This window comes from Schistocerca serialis, chromosome 1 (assembly GCF_023864345.2).
Source record: "Schistocerca serialis cubense isolate TAMUIC-IGC-003099 chromosome 1, iqSchSeri2.2, whole genome shotgun sequence".
NCBI lineage: Eukaryota > Metazoa > Arthropoda > Insecta > Orthoptera > Acrididae > Schistocerca > Schistocerca serialis.
The window spans coordinates 997336185-997354810 of record NC_064638.1 but is presented as its reverse complement, the minus strand read 5'-3'; the positions used below and the strand labels follow the sequence as shown (position 1 = coordinate 997354810).

At 40.6% G+C, this 18626-nt stretch overlaps 1 protein-coding gene across 1 annotated transcript in view; it reads right to left on the bottom strand.

Moving 5' to 3' along the window:
- Positions 1–18626, bottom strand: part of LOC126454743 (beta-1,4-glucuronyltransferase 1-like) — a 91091-nt gene that overhangs the window by 13327 nt on the left and 59138 nt on the right. Inside the window, exon 2 of the mRNA XM_050091134.1 lies at positions 16789–17127. Within this exon, the coding sequence (XP_049947091.1) occupies positions 16789–17127 (339 nt within the window). The remainder of the gene's footprint in view (positions 1–16788; positions 17128–18626) is intronic.

The following is an 18626-nucleotide window of genomic DNA, read 5'->3' as shown; positions in this document are numbered from 1 at the left end:
TTCACACAATCATAGCTTTCAGCCATTAAGGCCTTTGTCAGCAGTAGACACACACGCACACACACTCACGCAAACGCAACTTGCATACACATCTGCAGTCTCAAAGAGCTGAAACTACACTGCAAGCAGCAGCACCAGTGCATGATGGGAGTGGCGACTGGGTGGGGGTAAGGAGGAGGCTGGGGCGGGGAGGGGGAGGGGTAGTATGGTGGGAGTGTTGCAGTTTGGACGGAGCGTAGGAGAGAATGTGCGGAGGGGGAAGGGGAGAAGTAGCCGAAAGGAGAGAAATAAAAATAAAAATAAAAGAAATTAAAAGACTGGGTGTGGCGGTGAAATGATGGCTGTGTAGTGCTGGAATGGGAACAGGGAGGAGGCTGGATGGGTGATGACAGTGAATAACGAAGGTTGAGGCTTGGAGGGTTACAGGAGCACAGGATGTATTGCAGGGAAAATTCCCACCTGCGCAATTCAGAAACGCTAGTGTTGGTGGAAATGATCCAAATGGCACAGGCTGTGAAGCAGTCATTGAGATGAGGGGTATAATGTTTGGTAGTGTGTTCAGCTACAGGGTGGTCCTTTCCTTCTCTTGTATTGCTACATTCCATTCTGGATTTTCCATTGTTTGTTTACTAGCTGAACACCAACAAAAGCAAAATGAGGATAATTGAACGTAATCGAATTAAAATGAGGTGCTGAGGAAACTAGATTAGGAAATGAGACACTTAAAGTAGTAGATGAGTTTTGCTATTTGGGGAGCAAAATAACTGATGATGGTCAAAGTAAAGAGGATATAAAATGTAGACTGGCAATGGCAAAGAAAGCATTTCTGAAGAAGAGAAATTTGTTAAAATCAAGCATAGATTTAAGTGCCTGGAAGTCTTTTCTGAAAGTATTTGTATGGAGTGCAGCCATGTATGGAACTGAAACATGGACAATAAATAGCTTAGACAAGAAGAGAATAGAATCTTTCAAAATGTGGAGCTACGGAAGAATGCTGAAGATTAGATGGGTGTTTCACATAACTAATACAGAGGTACAGAATAGAATTGAGAAGAAGAGGAATTTGTGGCACAACTTGACTAGAAGAAGGGATCGGTTGGTAGGACATGTTCTGAGGCATCAAGGGATCACCAATTTAGTATTGGAGGGAAGTGCGGATGGTAAAAAGTGTAACGGGAGACCAAGGGATGAATACACTAAGCAGATTCAGAAGGATGTAGGTTGCAGTAGTTACTCGGAGATGAAGAAGCTTGCACAGGATAGAGTAGCATGGAGAGCTGCATCAAATGAGTCTCTCGACTGAAGACCACAACAATGACAATGAAGGATGTTTGGCTTCCATTGTCTAGCACACATTGAATAAGTTTACTTAGTCTTGTTGGTTCTATGATGTGCAAATGACCTGTTTGCAAGAATGTGATGGTTGCATGATTGCATCTATTTTACTAGCTGAAGTGACACTGCTCTGTGCTGCTGACATCTCACATGTCATATCTTCAAAACATATTGATTTGTGATGTGGATTTTTTACAGTTAAATAAAGTACCCTACCCTTTTTCCTACAATTTCACACTTTATGCCCCCTGTTTAGGTGCAGAAAACATTTTCTAGTATTAAATGATAATTAAATCAAGACCCTAAGCTGTCAACAGGCATTGATATACATCAATGGGGACAGTTGAAAATGTGTGCCCCAACCGGGAATCGAACCCAGGATCTCTTGCTTACATGGCAAATGCTCTATCCATCTAGCCATCAAGGGCACAGGGATTTATCCCTTGCATGCTCCCTGTGAGACCCACATTCCTGGCTTAATGTCCACACACAACATTCGTAGTGCCCCTGCCCACTACACTGATTACTCGCAGCAGGCAATCTTACCGAGTCCCATAAGAGTTCAGGCAATGCATGTGCATCCAGCACAAAAGAAGAAGGTCAATGGCTGGTTAGCCTTAACTATATGAAGATGGTGTCTGCTCTTTAGGATATGTCCGAAAGAACAGATACCATCTTCATATATTTGTTAGTATTTGTCAGTTTCTGTTTTATTGAGTGACATCAGTAATTTTATTACTTTCTTGGCCCCAGTAGCCACATTCTTCACAGCAGATTAGCGTGGACATGAAAGACTACAACCATGGGTGTGAAAGTCAACATTTTATTCTCATTGCTGATCTTCTGCGAGGCAAGCACTGTGTCTATTTCCATTCCTATAAACTGCATTTCCATTCCTATAAACTGCATCAACTAAATTATATCCCCTTCTGAAAGACCAGTCTGCTTGACACAAATAAGCCCGCATTGACAGATATCATCAGGAAAAGTTTTGAGAATTTTTGGTGCTAGTACATACTCACAAGCATTTACCTCTTCACCAAGCACACACAAAGCTTCGATGTGGTAGTTACAATTGGTAAATGTTGAATTAAGCAATTCTGGATTTGGAAAGTGCATGGGTTTGATAGATTCCAAATAAAGGTGAGCTTGTATAATTCTATTTTTATCACCATATTGCGCTGTGATGATTCTCTTGGTTTCTTCATACGTTAGAGATCACTGCGATACCAACAACTAAACACTTTGCCTCCCCCTCTAATCAGCCACACAAAAATGTGTGTTTATGAATGGTGGATATTGTGGGATCCTGACAAATAGTTTGCTAGATCTGTTCCCAAAAATGAGCCCAAGACTCAGCATCTACAGAAAAGTCTCAAATTGTGTATGGGCAGTCTAATATTAGTCAGCAGAACAAGAGAAGTGAGAATTGTAGCAGGTTGTTTATCACTGATGGTAGCGTGATCCATGAAATTCATCAGTTTCCCTTCTACTCCCTGTAATGTGCTTCAAACAACAAGCTTGGCTGTGTCTATATATTTGTCACATTTGGATGCATCAGCAGCATAATCGATGTCATCAAGAAGATGGTGTATTTTGTTATCATAGTCTGTTAGTATATACAATACACAACAGTTCCTGTAAATGATCTTTAGAAAATTCCTCAATTGAGGGGGAGGGAGGGGGGGGGGGTGGGGTGGGAGAGGGTTGTATCATTGAAGTTGTGTACTTTGTTCAAATAGCTCTTTCTCTTGCCCATACTCTTTCCAAGTGTTGTAAGTGATTGTTGATATCAATGTTTTCTGTGTCAGACATCAAGAAGTGGCTGCAGTTGTCTGAGTGGGCCAAAGTAGTATACAGCTCGATGAACAACTAACAGATGGCAGCATCGGTCATAAGAAATCTACAGGCATAGGTTAAGATCTGACAATCTGTTAAGTGCCATCCAAGTGGCTACAATAATAGCATACACCGTAACATTTGAATCAGCTGTGGTTACAAAAGGCACTGCAAAATGTGTAGTTTGACAATTCAGTTAAGCATATTTGTGTATGTAGGCGGGTGCTGTCAGAAGAGTTTGTTGCCTGGCATGACACTCACTGCCGTGAGCTCTCATGGTATTTCTGTGTGAAGTACTTTCAAAAAATCCAGCACTCATGGAAAATTTCCTGGGTTTTGGCACCAATTTTTATGCTGTGTATGATAGTAGTAGGTAGCAATTTGCAGTGTAAAACAGTTCTTTATTACAAGTCACAGAACATATATAACAAAAGAATTCATAACAAGCCATCATTGAAATAAGCATTACTAAATCAGAGGTATGAAGGCCTTTGACTACACTAATTTTTAGCAACAGGGATGGCTATGGATTTATTGCAATTGGTATGGACAGACAGTCTTGTGAAATAGTTTTGAACATATTTTCCAAAAACCTGAGGGATATTGTGCCAAGTTCTGTTCAATTGGCTTTAGAGTGTCAAAATACTGAGCTTTTTGGGGGTTCCTGCTCGTAATGTTCCAAAGAGTCTCAGTTGGGATGAGATCTGGTGACTTTGCAGGCCACAATAGGGTTTGGAAGAATGAAGACAAACATTAGAAACTCTCGCTGTGTGCGAGCAGGCATTATGTTGCTGAAATGTAAACTCAGAATCGCTTGCCACAAAGAGCAACAAAATGGGGCCTAGAATATTGTAGACATACCGCTGGACTGTAAGGGTGCTGCTATGAAAAGAAATGGCATCCAAGACCATCATTTACAGCTGTCAGGCTGTATGATGGGTGACAGTCAGTTTGGTAGCCCACTGTTGTCCAGGGTGGCTTCAGCTAGATGTTTGCTGGTCATCAGGGCTCAATTCAAACTGGGAATCATCAATAAAGACAATTATATTCCAGTCAACGAGATTCCAGGCCAGAGAGGTGGTATCCCACTGCAGCTGTTGCCTACCATATGGCCTGTCAGCCAAGAGTGATGGTGCAGGATGCCATTTCTTTTCATAGCAAGACTCCTTTGGTTCTTATCAGTGCCACCCTTACAGCAGTGATAAGGCAATGAATTTCTGCACACCTTTGTTGCTCTCCATGGCAATCCATCTTGGTTTTATGTTTCAACAAGATAATGTTCATCTGTACATGGTGAAAGTTTCTATTGTTTGTCTCCACACCTTTCAAACCCTGCCTTGGCCAGCAAGGTTGCCAGATCTCTCACCAACTGAGAATATTTAGAGCCCTCTAACAAGCTTTGGATTTTGGGAATCTAGTGTATCAGTTGGACAGAATTTGACACAATATCCCTCAGGAGGACATTCCCTACATACATTAATGATCAGACAAACAGGGCGAGAAGCAATCTACAGGTGTTTACTGATGATACTGTGATGAACGGGAAGGTGTAGTAGTTGACTGACTGTAGGAAGGTAAAAGATGACTTAGACAAAATATCTAGATGGTGAGATGAATGGCAGTTGCTCTAAATGCAGGAAAATGTACATTAATGCAGAAGAGTTGGAAAGCAATCCCATAATATTCAAATTAGCAGTGTGCTGCTTGACAAGCAACATTGATTAAATATCTAAGTTTAGTGCAATTTATATGTAAGGATTGTAATAGAGAAGGTGAATGACTGACTTCTGTTTATTGTGAGAATTGTAAGAACGATTGGTTCTTCTGTAAAGAAGACTGCATAAGAACACTAGAACAACCCCTTTTGTGAGTACTGCTCAAGTGTTTGTGAACTCCAACAGGTCCGATTATAGGAAGACATCAAATCAGTCCAGAGGTGTACTGCTAGATTTGTATAGGGAGATTAGATCAACATGCAACTATTACAGAGATGCTTCATGAACTCAAATGGGAATCACTGGAGGAAAGACAATGTTCTTTTCATAAACACTATTGAGAAAATTTAGAGAATCAGCATTTGAAGCTGCCTGCTGAATGATTCTACTGACACGCATGTAGATTTCACATAAGGACCACAAAGATAAGAGATTTTAGGGCTAATGTATAGGCATATAGACAGTAATTTTCCCTTGCTTTATTGTGAGTGGAACAGGAAAGGAAATGAATGGTAGTGGTACAAGGTGTCCTACACCTTGCACTATACAATGACTTGTGATTATCTATGAAGGTGTAGATGAGAACATAATCCACCATTACAAAAGACATTGCCTCAGATAATTGTGGGGAGTGGGAGGTAGTGGTCAGTCTGACAGACTGACAGGCTGTAACAAGTAGTGGTTGGTGTGACAGCACATACTTCACCAGAGGATAATGAATATGATACTCATTCAAACATCATGGTGTCTTAATGCTGCCATACAGTTGGAAATTGAAGAGCTTTCCATCAATAGTATACACCAGGAAAGCCCACATTAACAGGCATGACTGTTGTCAAAATGTCACAGTATGTCAACATTGCCACCCCGACAGAAGGCAGGATTCCTTTTAGTCTAGGATCAGAAGACCCTATTCCCTATTTCAAAATTATACACAATGTAGAGGATCCCAAATTGAGTACTTTTAGATGAGCAACTAATGGTTGAAAATGATGGTTGTTTTTTATTGACATAAACTACTTATATCTCACATTGATAACTTAAGCTTACAGAAACCACTGTTCAAATTGAAAACATGTATGACAGAACACTGTCATAGCTGGTCTTTGGATTCAAAATCATTTAGCCCATTTGCTTAGTATCTTCATGACAGGGATGTAGTTGTTGCTCCTTCAGAACTGTCCACAAAGGGGTTTCAAATGCATTTCATGGGCAAATTGATGGTTGTTTACTGATGGTTCTCTTATATAATCCAATATCAGCTCTTCAAATTATACTGAGCAAACAGTTCTTTATCAAGAACCTTCGGTGGCTTTCTGTGGCTTGAATGTCCCAGTTTCTATTTATGGTGATAAACTTCTATCCAGTGTGATAAATTTCTTCAAATTATGACGATGCTTGTTTGAAATGTTTTCTTCTGCTTACTTATTTTGCTTCCCAGTCATGCCATCCTACTGTACCATAATTACATATATGTCTGCAAGTTACTGTAATGAGTAATGTTTCATCTTTGACAAACAATCATGAACTGTAAACAGTAGTTAACTCCTCCGAGGATGTTTGACAGGTATTTGCACATTATTTTTCAAGGAAGTGCAGCCAATTTCAAAGCAGCAGGTACTTGTCTGTTATGAAATATAGAAATATACAAATGTATCCTATGTGTGTACTGGTTGTAACATCTGATATTAAATTTCCAATCATTGCTTCCTTAGCTCAAAATGCTGAGTTCAAGAGCCTCTTCCAATAATTTTAACATTTAAAGTTTGGGGCATCCTGGTAAAATTCAGAGATATAAAATATATTACTTTTAATAAATACAAAGATGTTCAGCCCACTGTAATGGTAAGCAACACTTTTCTTTATGTGCCTGACCTAGCACTTCCTACTCAGGCAACAACTTTTGAATTGATTAAAAATAAACTTCTCACTTCTCTAGATATCTTGGATACTCATGGAAAGTCAAACCAATTATGACCAGATCCCGCCAAAACACAGGTATGAACATTTCATCTTGAAAAAACCTTCTAAACCACAACATGTGGTGCACATCACTCCTTGCTGTGTTTGACCACCCTGTTACCATGCTACATGGCAGCAGAATATGCAAACCCAACCTACTGCACTGTGGCAGGCTGCCAACAATAGCCATCTTATAATTCTGCCTGGAATAGTGCTGCCAGGTATCAGGAGAGAGGTTATGATAGATGTGGGGGAGGGGGGTGGGGACAGCTCCACAACTCAAACTATTTGCTCTTTGGGAAATAACAAGCAAGATAATGGCTTAAATCTAGAAGGAGCTTTGTACAAACCACCAGCAACATCACTAGCACACCCAAAACAGTAAGGCCCCAAATATTGGCAGTGCATTTGGACAATCCCCAGGGATGGATCCAACCTCAAGAAAAGCTACCAGATGACGCAGAAAATGGATGAATGGTGTGGAGATCTATCTACATCTACATTTACATCTACATCTATGTATTAAATCATGTTGGGAATTTGAGAGAACTAACAACATCTGAATGAAATATGGACACATTCTAACTGACACCAGAAATGTGTGTGACTTTGGTGAAATCTTTACAACAGCACATCTCTGAGAATGTCCCATCATGTTTACATAATGTCCTAATAGTGGCAAGTGCAAATGTGCAGAACATGGCTGACATTGGACTCATATTGTCTATCTACCTGTGTTTTATAAACTTAATGAGTTTCTTAGCAACATTCACAGAAATGAGAAACTGTCTACCTATAATCCATCCACCTGTCCTTAAATGCTTTAATGCTACCCAATTCGTGAAATATCCTGATTCTTCCTTATATCACATTTACTTCCAACCCCTTGCCACCTGAGTTATATTCTTGTAGAAAACGTAGGTGCAAGGCTAGTCTTGTGCACTCTTCCAGCACATCATATTACAGTACATACCTTTCCCAGAGATGTTCTACTTTACCAGAGGTAGGACCACCTCTAAAAGCAGTCATGTCAGGTACCAACTATGCTAAAACTTTTGCATGGGCTATTTTTTAGGCTTGACTACCAGCTAACTGCTCATCCAAATGAACTATGCAAATGATAATTGTCTTCACACCACATCCTTTTGTTCCACAACCCTCCTGCTCTCAATCTCCTTAGTTCCTGTCTCACTCGCATCACCATCCATGTCCCTGTCCCCATGTTTCCTCCTCAAAATCCACACTTATGCTTCATTGTATGCCACAAGCAACTCCCCTGCTTGTGCCAGAGTGAGCCTAACAATGCCACATTTCTATCCCATCCATTTGTTGCCTCTCCCCCCCCCCCTCCCCCCAAATCATTAGCCACTCTTCCTTTCACACCTCCCTCCTCTCTCTTCTGCTTTCTCCTCTCATGCACTCCATCCGAAGCTACCCACATCTGAGTTGAGATGCAGCACCAATGCAGTTGGCAGGGCCAATGCAACCACACTCGTGTGTGTGTGTTTTCTATAGTAGTCAATTCTGATGAAAGATAGTGTCTGAAAGTTTAGCAACAAATAATTTTTATGTGTCTATTGACCACTCAATGCCTCAGCCATGTGGTGCTACTTTCACTTTTTCTATTATTTATATTGTCTTACAGGTTATTTCTCTAACTATGCTGACTAACAAAAAAGTGAAGCACCCACAAAACTTGACTGGATGTCAGTGTAACTTCATGCATGTACATGCCATTAGTGGCTATGTAAATGATTTAGAGTTTCAAGCCTCTGTTGTGAGTAGAATGGCCATCAAATTTCATTACTGTTGTTCATGTTTAATGTTGTTACTAGACCTGGTAGAGTAAGGGACATGAACAGTGTCAAATATTGAGTGATCGCTTTGAAGGATGTAGAAATGGTGTGTACTCATGTATCATTACCAGAACCTGACAGAGTTCAAAAGGGACAAATGTGGGCCTCCATTTGGCCTGCTCGTTGCATCGTGCAGTGTTCACATTTGTGGGGCATGTGGATGTGACAGTGGTCCACTGTTAAACTGCTTGGGAAAATGAGTGCAGGCATGCTTATCATCAAGGTTCCAATCAACCATATCTGATCATCACAAGGGAAGATCACCATATGGTGCACCAAGCACATTCTAACTCTTTCATATCTGCCCCTGCCATATGAGAACAAGTAATGAATGCTCTGCAACATTCTGTGTCAACCTGAAACACTGGTCAGAGACAAGCAGAAGCTGTACTAGGGAATCACCTTCCCATGCATAGGCTACTGTTAATACCACAAAACAAACAGGCCCATTTGGAATTATACCATGACTGGGAAAAATGGACTGATGATGAATTGTGTGGCTTTGTGTTCAGCAATGAACCATGGTTCTGCTCTACACTGAATGACTATCATCAGCATTATGGTGGTGACCTGAGGAGAGATCCCATCCTTCCAATGATTTGGAGAGGTACAGTGGTGTCACAGATGGTGTTATGGTATCGGGAGTCACTCAGTATGGTTACAGGACATGGCTGGTACTGATCGAGGGAACTCATGGTACAACAGTACGCCATGAATATCCTGCATCCTCATGTGACAGTACCATGATGCCATTTTTCAGTGGGACAACACATGCCTACAAATGGCATGTGTCTTGATCAACTGTCTCGATAGGATGTAACTAAATTCCTGTTACAGGCTTTGAGGAGTTGTAGTGTGGACAAAGGTGGTTAAGTTTAGTGTAGGAAATCACGTACAGAAACGTATCGTTTCCCTGCTAAACAAAATACCACAACTCATGTTCAAATCTCCCATGGTTTTGGTGCTACTGTCTAGGGCATTACAAGCATCATTCATTGATCACCCAGATCCCATGCCCTCCACAGGCTGGATCACATACAGTTCAGTTGAGTTTGTGATCTGCCCAGAGAGGTTTGTACCTGCTGCTGTGTTTGTGGTCTTTGTCTATACTACTTACAGTAGTAATCATTCATTTCAGTTTAGAATACAACCTGAAAGTACTTTTCATTTTTTGTGTGCTGTAGTTGATCATGGTGAACTACATGTTTGTGGAGTGTACTGGCATGATGTTATTGTGTGGTGAAGCTCAGTGCAATGGGAGGGCTCTGTGCAGAGTGGTTTCTACACCACCAGACACCTTCACTCTTCCTCTTTTCTACAGAGTACCAGTGGGCCTTGGAGACAGGTACATTCACTATCAGCAGAGTTGACTATAGTGCTCCATGGAAGTATCACACACCCCAATTTGAAGAAGCTGTACTCCATGATGGGGAAGAGGATCCGACAACAAATACCAAAAATGCAGCAGGTAGACTGAATGTGGATCACCAGTCTGTCTGTTGTATTCTGCATGAACAGCAGCTACAACCATACTGTGCCAGAAGATACAGGCAATCCAGCCATAGGATTTTGCACCACAAGCCCACTTCTTCAGGTGGTTCTTGCACTTTGTGTGGCTTAGCCTGTCCTTTCGCGGTGAACCCTTTTCACAAATGAAGCGAAGTTTACCAGGGAAGACGTTCTCAACTCCAACAACAGTCATGAATTGGCTGATGAAAACATGCATGCCATCATGTACACCCCCCCCCCCCCCCCTCCCCCCATGGGTTTCAGGAATGATATGATTTGCACATTATGCAGGGTTCTTGAATGGATATGTGATTTAGTCATACCTTCTTCCACCACATCTCACAGGTGCAATGTACTTGTGATTCCTTGGTGGGGCTCTTGAAAGATGCACTGTTCAATGTGCATCAAAACATGTGGTTCCAGCATGATGACACAACACCTCATTTATTGTGTGCGGTTTGAGATCATCTGGAACAATGATTTGGGCAACAGTGGATAGATTGTGGCAGCCTGATTATTTGGCCTGCACATTATTCTAACATCATCCCACTACACTACTACCTATGCGGTCACATGAAATACTTGATTCATCCCTGTGGCATCCAAGAGAAACTACTTGTGTGAGTTATGCTACATGGATACACAGATACCATATCTGAGTTGATGTTGGCAACGATGCCCTTACCTTGGGGCAAGAGGGGCTACAGCCCCCTCTAGTTCTCAGGGAAAGGGAAAAGTTTGGTAGTCAAGTGTTTTTGTCTGAAGAAAATTATTTAAAAATCAATATTAGACAGGTGCTTGACAGGCAACTTTTTATGGGTACTTACATGTCACTATTTGTATTCCAAAATATTAAAAAATACTCCACATCCCCAGATCTTGGACCACCCCACTCCCCCCTGTACTAACTATTCCATGGGTGCTCTCGGATAACACTACTTGGAAGTGGACCCAGACAATAAGCAGCAGGAGGTACAGAGCCACATGTGTTGCAGTATTTTGCATGTAACAGGAAAATGATATATTTCCAGACCAGAGTTCCTACGCTAAACTCAACCATCTTGATCCCCACTACAAGCCCTCAAAGTCTGTAAAAAGAATTTAGTTACATCATATGTAATGGTGATGCACTCCCACGGCCAGCACTATCCCCAGATCTGTCCACAATAGAACATATTAAGGACCAGATCAGATGTCACCTCTGTCCCAGTGCCAATGCCCAAGATATCAAAGACCAGTTATAACAGCTGCAGGCCAGCTTGCCTCAAGAGAAAATACAATGGATTTACAGAACCCTTCCCAACCAAATTGGGGCACGCATCCATGCCAGAAGCTTTGCAAGATTTTACTGTAAAGTGGACTCATACTGTCAAGTTCTTTGTAAACTTGAATCAGTTCTGTAATCACTACAATAGCATCACCCATGAAATTTCATTTCATTCTCCCCGCTTGATCTGGTTGCTTCACTTTTCTGTCTAGCATTGCTTTTAAGAATATTTTCATTTTATAGTTTTTTTGTTCAGTCTGAAGATTGGTTTGATGCACTTCTCCAAGGCAGTCTATCCTATGCAGGTCTCTTCATCTCTGAATAACTACTGCAACTTACAGGCCATTTGAACCTGTATCCTGTATTCATGCCTCTACAGGTCTCCCTCTACAGATTTTAACCCCCCCCCCCCCTCCCACTATGTACTCACACACACACACACACACACACACACACACACACACACACACACACACTCACACTCACTCTCACACTCACACTCACACTCACTCTCTCTCTCTCTCTCTCTCTCTCTCTCTCTCTCTCTCTCTCTCACACACACACATACTGTTACCAAACTGACAATTGCTTAGTGTCTCGCAATGTGTCCCTCAATTGATCCCTTCTTTTAGCCAGGTTTTGCCATAAAATTTCTTTTTTCTTCAGTTTGATTCCTTACCATCTCATTAGTTATTTGATCTATCCATATTATCTTCAGCAATCTTCTGCAGCTTCTATTCTCTTTATGTTTTAACTGCTTATCAGCCATGTTTCACTTCCATACAAGATTACACTTTATAAGAGATTTCTCTATACTTAAATAATACAAATCTAAAATGAACAAGCTTTATACCAATGAGTAGGGGAAGTTTCAAAGCTTTTTTTCATGATGTTTGATATGAATTAATGAATTTATAATAATTTGTAATTAATTAGTTTTTAATAATTATTTAGTAATTAGAAATGTGATAAATGTTATAAATGTTCAATGGTGCTACCGTTGATTGCACGGCAACCACCAACTTGGTAGCCAAACTCATCCCATACACTTGAAAGTGTATCTGCTGTTACTGAGTGCATGACAGCAGTGATCCGGTCCCGCAGATCATTCAGAGTGGTCAGTAGAGGTGGGATGCAAACAGCTTCCTTCATATAACCCCATAAGAAATGGTCGCAGAAAGTGAAATAAGGAGATCTCTATGGCCGTAAGTGCAGAGCCAGGTCCTCAAGTCCCTTGTGACCGGTCCAGCACTGAGGAAGGCAGTCATTCAAAAAGCCTCATACATCTTGGTGCCAATGGGGCGGAGCTCCATCCGGTTAGGTACACAGGAGATGCACTAACCGAATAGTAAAAACATATAGTTGTCAACAGGCACAAAAAAGAAGAATGAAAACTGCTAGTTTTGAGAAGTGTCAGTTTAACAAGCTAGAGGATACACACACACACACACACACACACACACACACACACACACACACACACACACACACACCTGTGCAGCCACTTTGTGCCAGCAAAACACACAATGCTGGGATAGCAGTTTGGCAAGTTGACTGGGATGAGCAAATGTGATGGATGGGGCAGGTAAAAGGAGAAAAAGGCAGGAAGTGGAAGGTAGGGTTGGGAAGGGATAGCTGGTGGTTTGGAGGGAGGCAGCATGTATGTGGTATAGGAATACATGGGGGGAGCGCGGGGGGGGGGGGGGGGGGGGAGATGTAGCAGGTACATGGAACAGGAAAGTGACACACAGGCCTCGGAGCTGGTGAGTTCATGCAGCACACAATGATGATGTGGAGGTATGGACTGGGAGAGAGTGACTGGGCAGAAGAAGAGGAGACTGTTTGGTATGAGGTTTGTGTGCAGTGGATTAGCAGAGACTGAGGCCAGGAGGATTATGGGAGTGAAGCATATGATGCAAGGATAGTCTGGTTCAGAAAATCTGGTGCTGATGGAAGGATCAATATCACACAAGTTCTTAAGGGAGCCATTGAAGTCAAGTACATTGTGGTCAACAGCATATACTGCCATTAGTTGTCAACTGCCACTGGATTGTCAGTTCTGTTCTCGGCCACCATTTGGTAGTGGCCTCCACTCAGATGGATGGCTGTTTAGTGGTCATGCCCACTAACTGCTGTACAGAAATTGCAACAGGAGTGGTATGACATGGCTAATTTCACAGATCTCTCTTCCTCTGATGGGTTAGGATAAAAAGACAGTGAAACGTCTAGAGAAGGAAATGCTGGGTTGTGAAAGGTGCAGGTCTTTCACCTGGATGTGCTGCAGGATATGATATCTCTGGTAAGGAACCGGGAGTCATAGTGGCATAGGGATGGCCCATGATGTCTGGTAGGTTGGGTGGGTGATGGAATACCACTTTAGGTGGCATATGATGCACCTTATTTATGGGCATGATGTTATCTAGCCAAAGCCCTGGCAAAGGACATACTTCAGTTGCTCCAGTTTGGAATATTACTGGGTGATGACAGGGATGCTTCTTTGCAGCTAGTTCTTGGGGTTGGTGGGAGGATTATGGATGTGTGAGGATAAAGTGTGGAAAATCTGTTCAGGACCACGTTTTGCAGGTAATGCCTGTCTGTGAAGGCCTTTGTGAGACCTTCAGCATACTGGGAAAGGGAATTCCCATCACCGCAGACATGCCATCCATAGTTGGCCAGACTAAATGGGAGCGATTTTTTGGTATTGAAGGGCTGACAGCTTTCAGAATGCAGGTAATAATGGTGTTTAGTCAACTTGATGTAGACAGAGAATTGGATGGAGCCTCCAGAAAGGTGGAGGTTAATGTCGAGGAAGGTGATCCATTAGGCTGAAGAGGACCAGATGAAATTAGTGGGAGAGAAGGTGCTGAAGCCGTTGAGGAGTGAGAATATGGTATCTTGGTCCTGGGTTCAGGTCATGAAGATACAATTTGTGATCCTGCATCAGACTAGAGCTTTGGGGTGCTAGGAATATTTCCTCTAGATGGGTCATATGCAGGTCGTCATAGAAGGATGCCATGCGGGTGCCTATGGGTTTGCCATGGATTTGTTTATATATCTCCCCCTCAAAGGAGAAGTAAATGTGTGTGAAGGTATAATTGGAAAGGTTTTAAGGAATGAGGTAGTGAATTTGGAGTTGGAAGGATATTGGGAGGGGTAGTGTTCCCAGTCAGTGCACCTACTGCCTCTCCCATCTTCCTATCCCGCGTTCCTTATCCCACATATGTGCTGCCTGCCTCCAATCCCTCTGAGCCACTGGCTACCCCTCACCAACCTCTTCTTCAGCTTCTCACTACTTTTTCTCTCTACTCATTCCACCTGACTCAACCTCTCGCCACTGTCCACTTTATTGTGTGTCTGCCAACAGTTCAGTGCTTCTGCTATTTGGTCAGTGGTCTCTTTTACATCTAAATTATTTAAACTATTACACTGGTCTTCAAGTCTTAAGAGTATTTGTCTGTCTCGCATATCCTGTATACCAGGTGGAAAAGTTTTTTCATAGCTGGTTCTTCCAAAGATCTTAATAATCCTGACAGAAATTTGTCTACTTCTGGGGTATTAAAAAGAAACAAAACAAATTTTATGTATTACTGTAATGCAAACAAAATGTGAGCAGCATGCAGACTGAATGGTTTTTATAAACATCCATCACAAATAACATCAAAAATTGAACAGGTAGAAAACAGAATATTTCTCATAACAACTAATACACAAGAATCACAGCAAGAAATCAAGCTTCTAAAATCAAAACATTCATCAGGAATAGATAACATACCAGATTTTGTTGTGAAAAATGTGTAGACTTAATTTCTGAAACACTGATGTATCTTGTAAACCTATTCTTCTGAAATGGCTGCTTTCCAACATATTGTCAAACTATAGACCAGTTTCTCTACTGTCTGTGTTTTCTATAATTCTAGAGAAACTCTTTTATAAAAGACTGTCAAATTTCATAAATAAATATAATATACTAATGGCATCTCAACATGGTTTTAGGATAAATCACTCTACTGAAAACAGCAATCTTTTCTTTTCTGTATGAAACTCTACAGGCCCCAGATAGGCAGGAACATACGTCAAGTATATTCCCAGACTTGTCATAAGTGTTTGATAACATCAATCATGATAAATTACTAGGTAATATTCAGAACTGGAGCATTAGGGGAGTAGCGAATAACTGGATTAAATCATACCTCCATGAAAGAAAACAGCTCTTAGAGATAACACACGAAGAAAACGAGACAGTCAAAACTCATCAGTCAGATTTATTAGTGATCAAACATGGAGTTCCCCAAGGTTCCAAATTGGGTCCAATTCCGTTCTCACTACATGTAAATGAGTTACATATAAACTGTAAAAACAGTAAGCTATATCAGTTTGCAGATGACACCAGCATCTTAATTATGGGAAGTAGCAAAGAAACTTCGAAAATGACATTTAGACTGCCACATAGAAGATAGTACAGTGCTTTGATGCAAACAGTTTCATTATAAATCTGGAAAAACTGTTGCAATAAATATTTTCACCACCCAGACTAGGACACCAGCTAATGCTTCTGTAGAAAGAAGTGGACAAAAATTGAAATAACAGGGAGTGCAAAAATTCTCAGTATATGGATTCAGCAAAACATGAAGTGGGATACACACATGGACTATGTGAACAAAAAACTGAACAAAACATGCTTTGTAATGGGAGTAATAAGAAACTGTATATCACATGATAATCTCAGGCTCATAAATTTTGCTTATGTTCATACAATATTGAAATATGGTGTAGTGCTTTGGGGAAATTGTGGAGCTAGTCAGACATCATTTAGATTGCAGAAAAAGATTATTAGGTTAATGGAAGCCACTATTTAGGAAAAGTAAAATACTGCCACTTCCATGTATTTATATACTCCAACCTGGCATACAAGTGTATAATACACTACCCAAATCCACAAAATAATAATGGACTTAAACAAACCAAATCAACTGTGAAGGGTTATTTGGTTGAGCACTGTTTCTATACAGTAAGGGAATACCTAGAAAAACAAAACCTCTTCACCGATTTAGATCGTTTTTGTAAAATGTGTAGAGTAAGGAAATATTGTATAATTTTATCTTTTGTTAAAATGATGTCTGAAAAAAAGAAAAAAATCAAGGAATGTGTATTGTAATTAATGAATGGTCCAATCTCTTTTGTACACTGTACAGTCCTAGCTTCACAGGACCTATAAATAAGTAAATAAAATCACAACTGATATTCCATGAGAGTTTCTGTACATTACTGAACAGCAATAACTATAATAAAAATTACTTTAACATACCTGGCTGGTAATATCTGAGAAACATTGTCTTAAATAGGAAATGTATGCTTCTGCTATCTGGTAATCTAAGTCAGGGGCAAATATGCTCACAGATATGGGACCACACCAGTGGGTAGCTACATCAGCAAGCCAATGTAAATGTTCCACGGATGTGTGTGTTGCAAGGCAGAGAGGTTGTCCTGTCATATTTTGCCAATTACTTGCTATCATAGCAAATGTATGAACTTGGTATTTTTGCGAGGCATCTCTCTGTCCTAGCCACGGAGTAAAAATAAATGTGTAATATTCATCCTTCTGACCACTATCATTTTCTTCCTTTGTATTATTGCAGGCAGTCACCTGTAAAATGTGTAATAATAAATTAAAACACTAATAACTGATAAATATGATCAAATATTTCAGTAATAATTTAACTGTACTGAGTAACCAGAGATTCAGATGATGGACCAAGTAACCACTGCAGACCATAGTCAACAAGTTCATTGACCAAATGGACTATTACAACAAGGCTAACTGCTGGTTGATTTTTTTTACTTCATGCAGCATACAAAACTTTGAATGAAGTTAATATCTGTCTATTATTAACAGTTAGTCATAACCATTTCTCAGTTAGTGATCAAGCAAAGTTGCCAGTGTCTTTGCCCCTTCTCTTATAACTAACAGTAACATCTGTTTGACAAAATTTAGTATCAAAGAACGTAAATGATTGTTACAAACAAAGTATGTATACAGGGTGAGTCACGTAAAACATAACACCCCTTTTATTTTGTGTGGCTCAAGATACTGAAACAAAGTTTTCAACAATTGATTGTGCACTGAGGGGCATGTAATTTTGTTGTATGTTTAATTTTCATAACTCTTGTATCAATGAAGATACTGAGGGATCAATAAACTATTTTACTTTTACTGGCACTTGAAAGCTCTTGAAAAGGCAAGTACAGTGTTGGTGTTGAAACATTTTGCAAAAGTATCCCAGAACCTTGCTAACATTGAAAGGTATACAGGCTGGCATCAGCTGATGTAGTGTAAACAGTGCTGAGTGGTCATTTTTATGCCAGGCTCCATTGTTATATCTAGAAAAATGGAAGGCCTGCACAACTAAGATAAAACATATTTCCTCATGACCCTAATTTATATGGGATAGACACAGAATCAGATATAACTGTTGTAAATGGAAATATATGATAATTTCTAGGCTAACAGAAGCAGCTTAAGAAATATTTAGCATTTATGTAGGGAAATACAGGTAATATAAAGTATTTATTATCCAACAGTGATTCCAATTACCCATCAAGCCTGAGTATTACTAAGCAGAATACATAACAAATACTCGGGCTCCAGGCAACAGCTGCAGCTAGCACCTGCATGAGATGCAGCAGCCTTGGGAAGCAAATGAGGTAGCACCACTCTCTGACAAGAGGTTACCATGAAATACCACAACCTGACCATTGCTAGCCCATCTCTCACTAGTATCTGAAGCCTTAGTTAAGTGCCATTTTGACCTTGCCAGATTTGTGTTCGTGATTTTGATTGGTCTCTGGATTGTTGTATACGCTTAATATTACTTTGCCATGCACTGGACTGGTCTTGGTTATTCATTCACTTCATAATTTCTGCTGTAATTTATCTCTGGAACCACTTGCTTTGTTCCTCCGGTCTCTACATTACCACCAGTGCGAGTTACCATAAACTGTGTTCTAAGAGTAGGATACTGAACAAAATACAGGGTTAACATTAATAAAACTGACTAACTGCAGGGACAGATTCCTGACTGGAAATTGAGGAAGTAAGGTCCTATGAACACATGTCCAGAAATGCATTGTTGCCACAGTGGATGG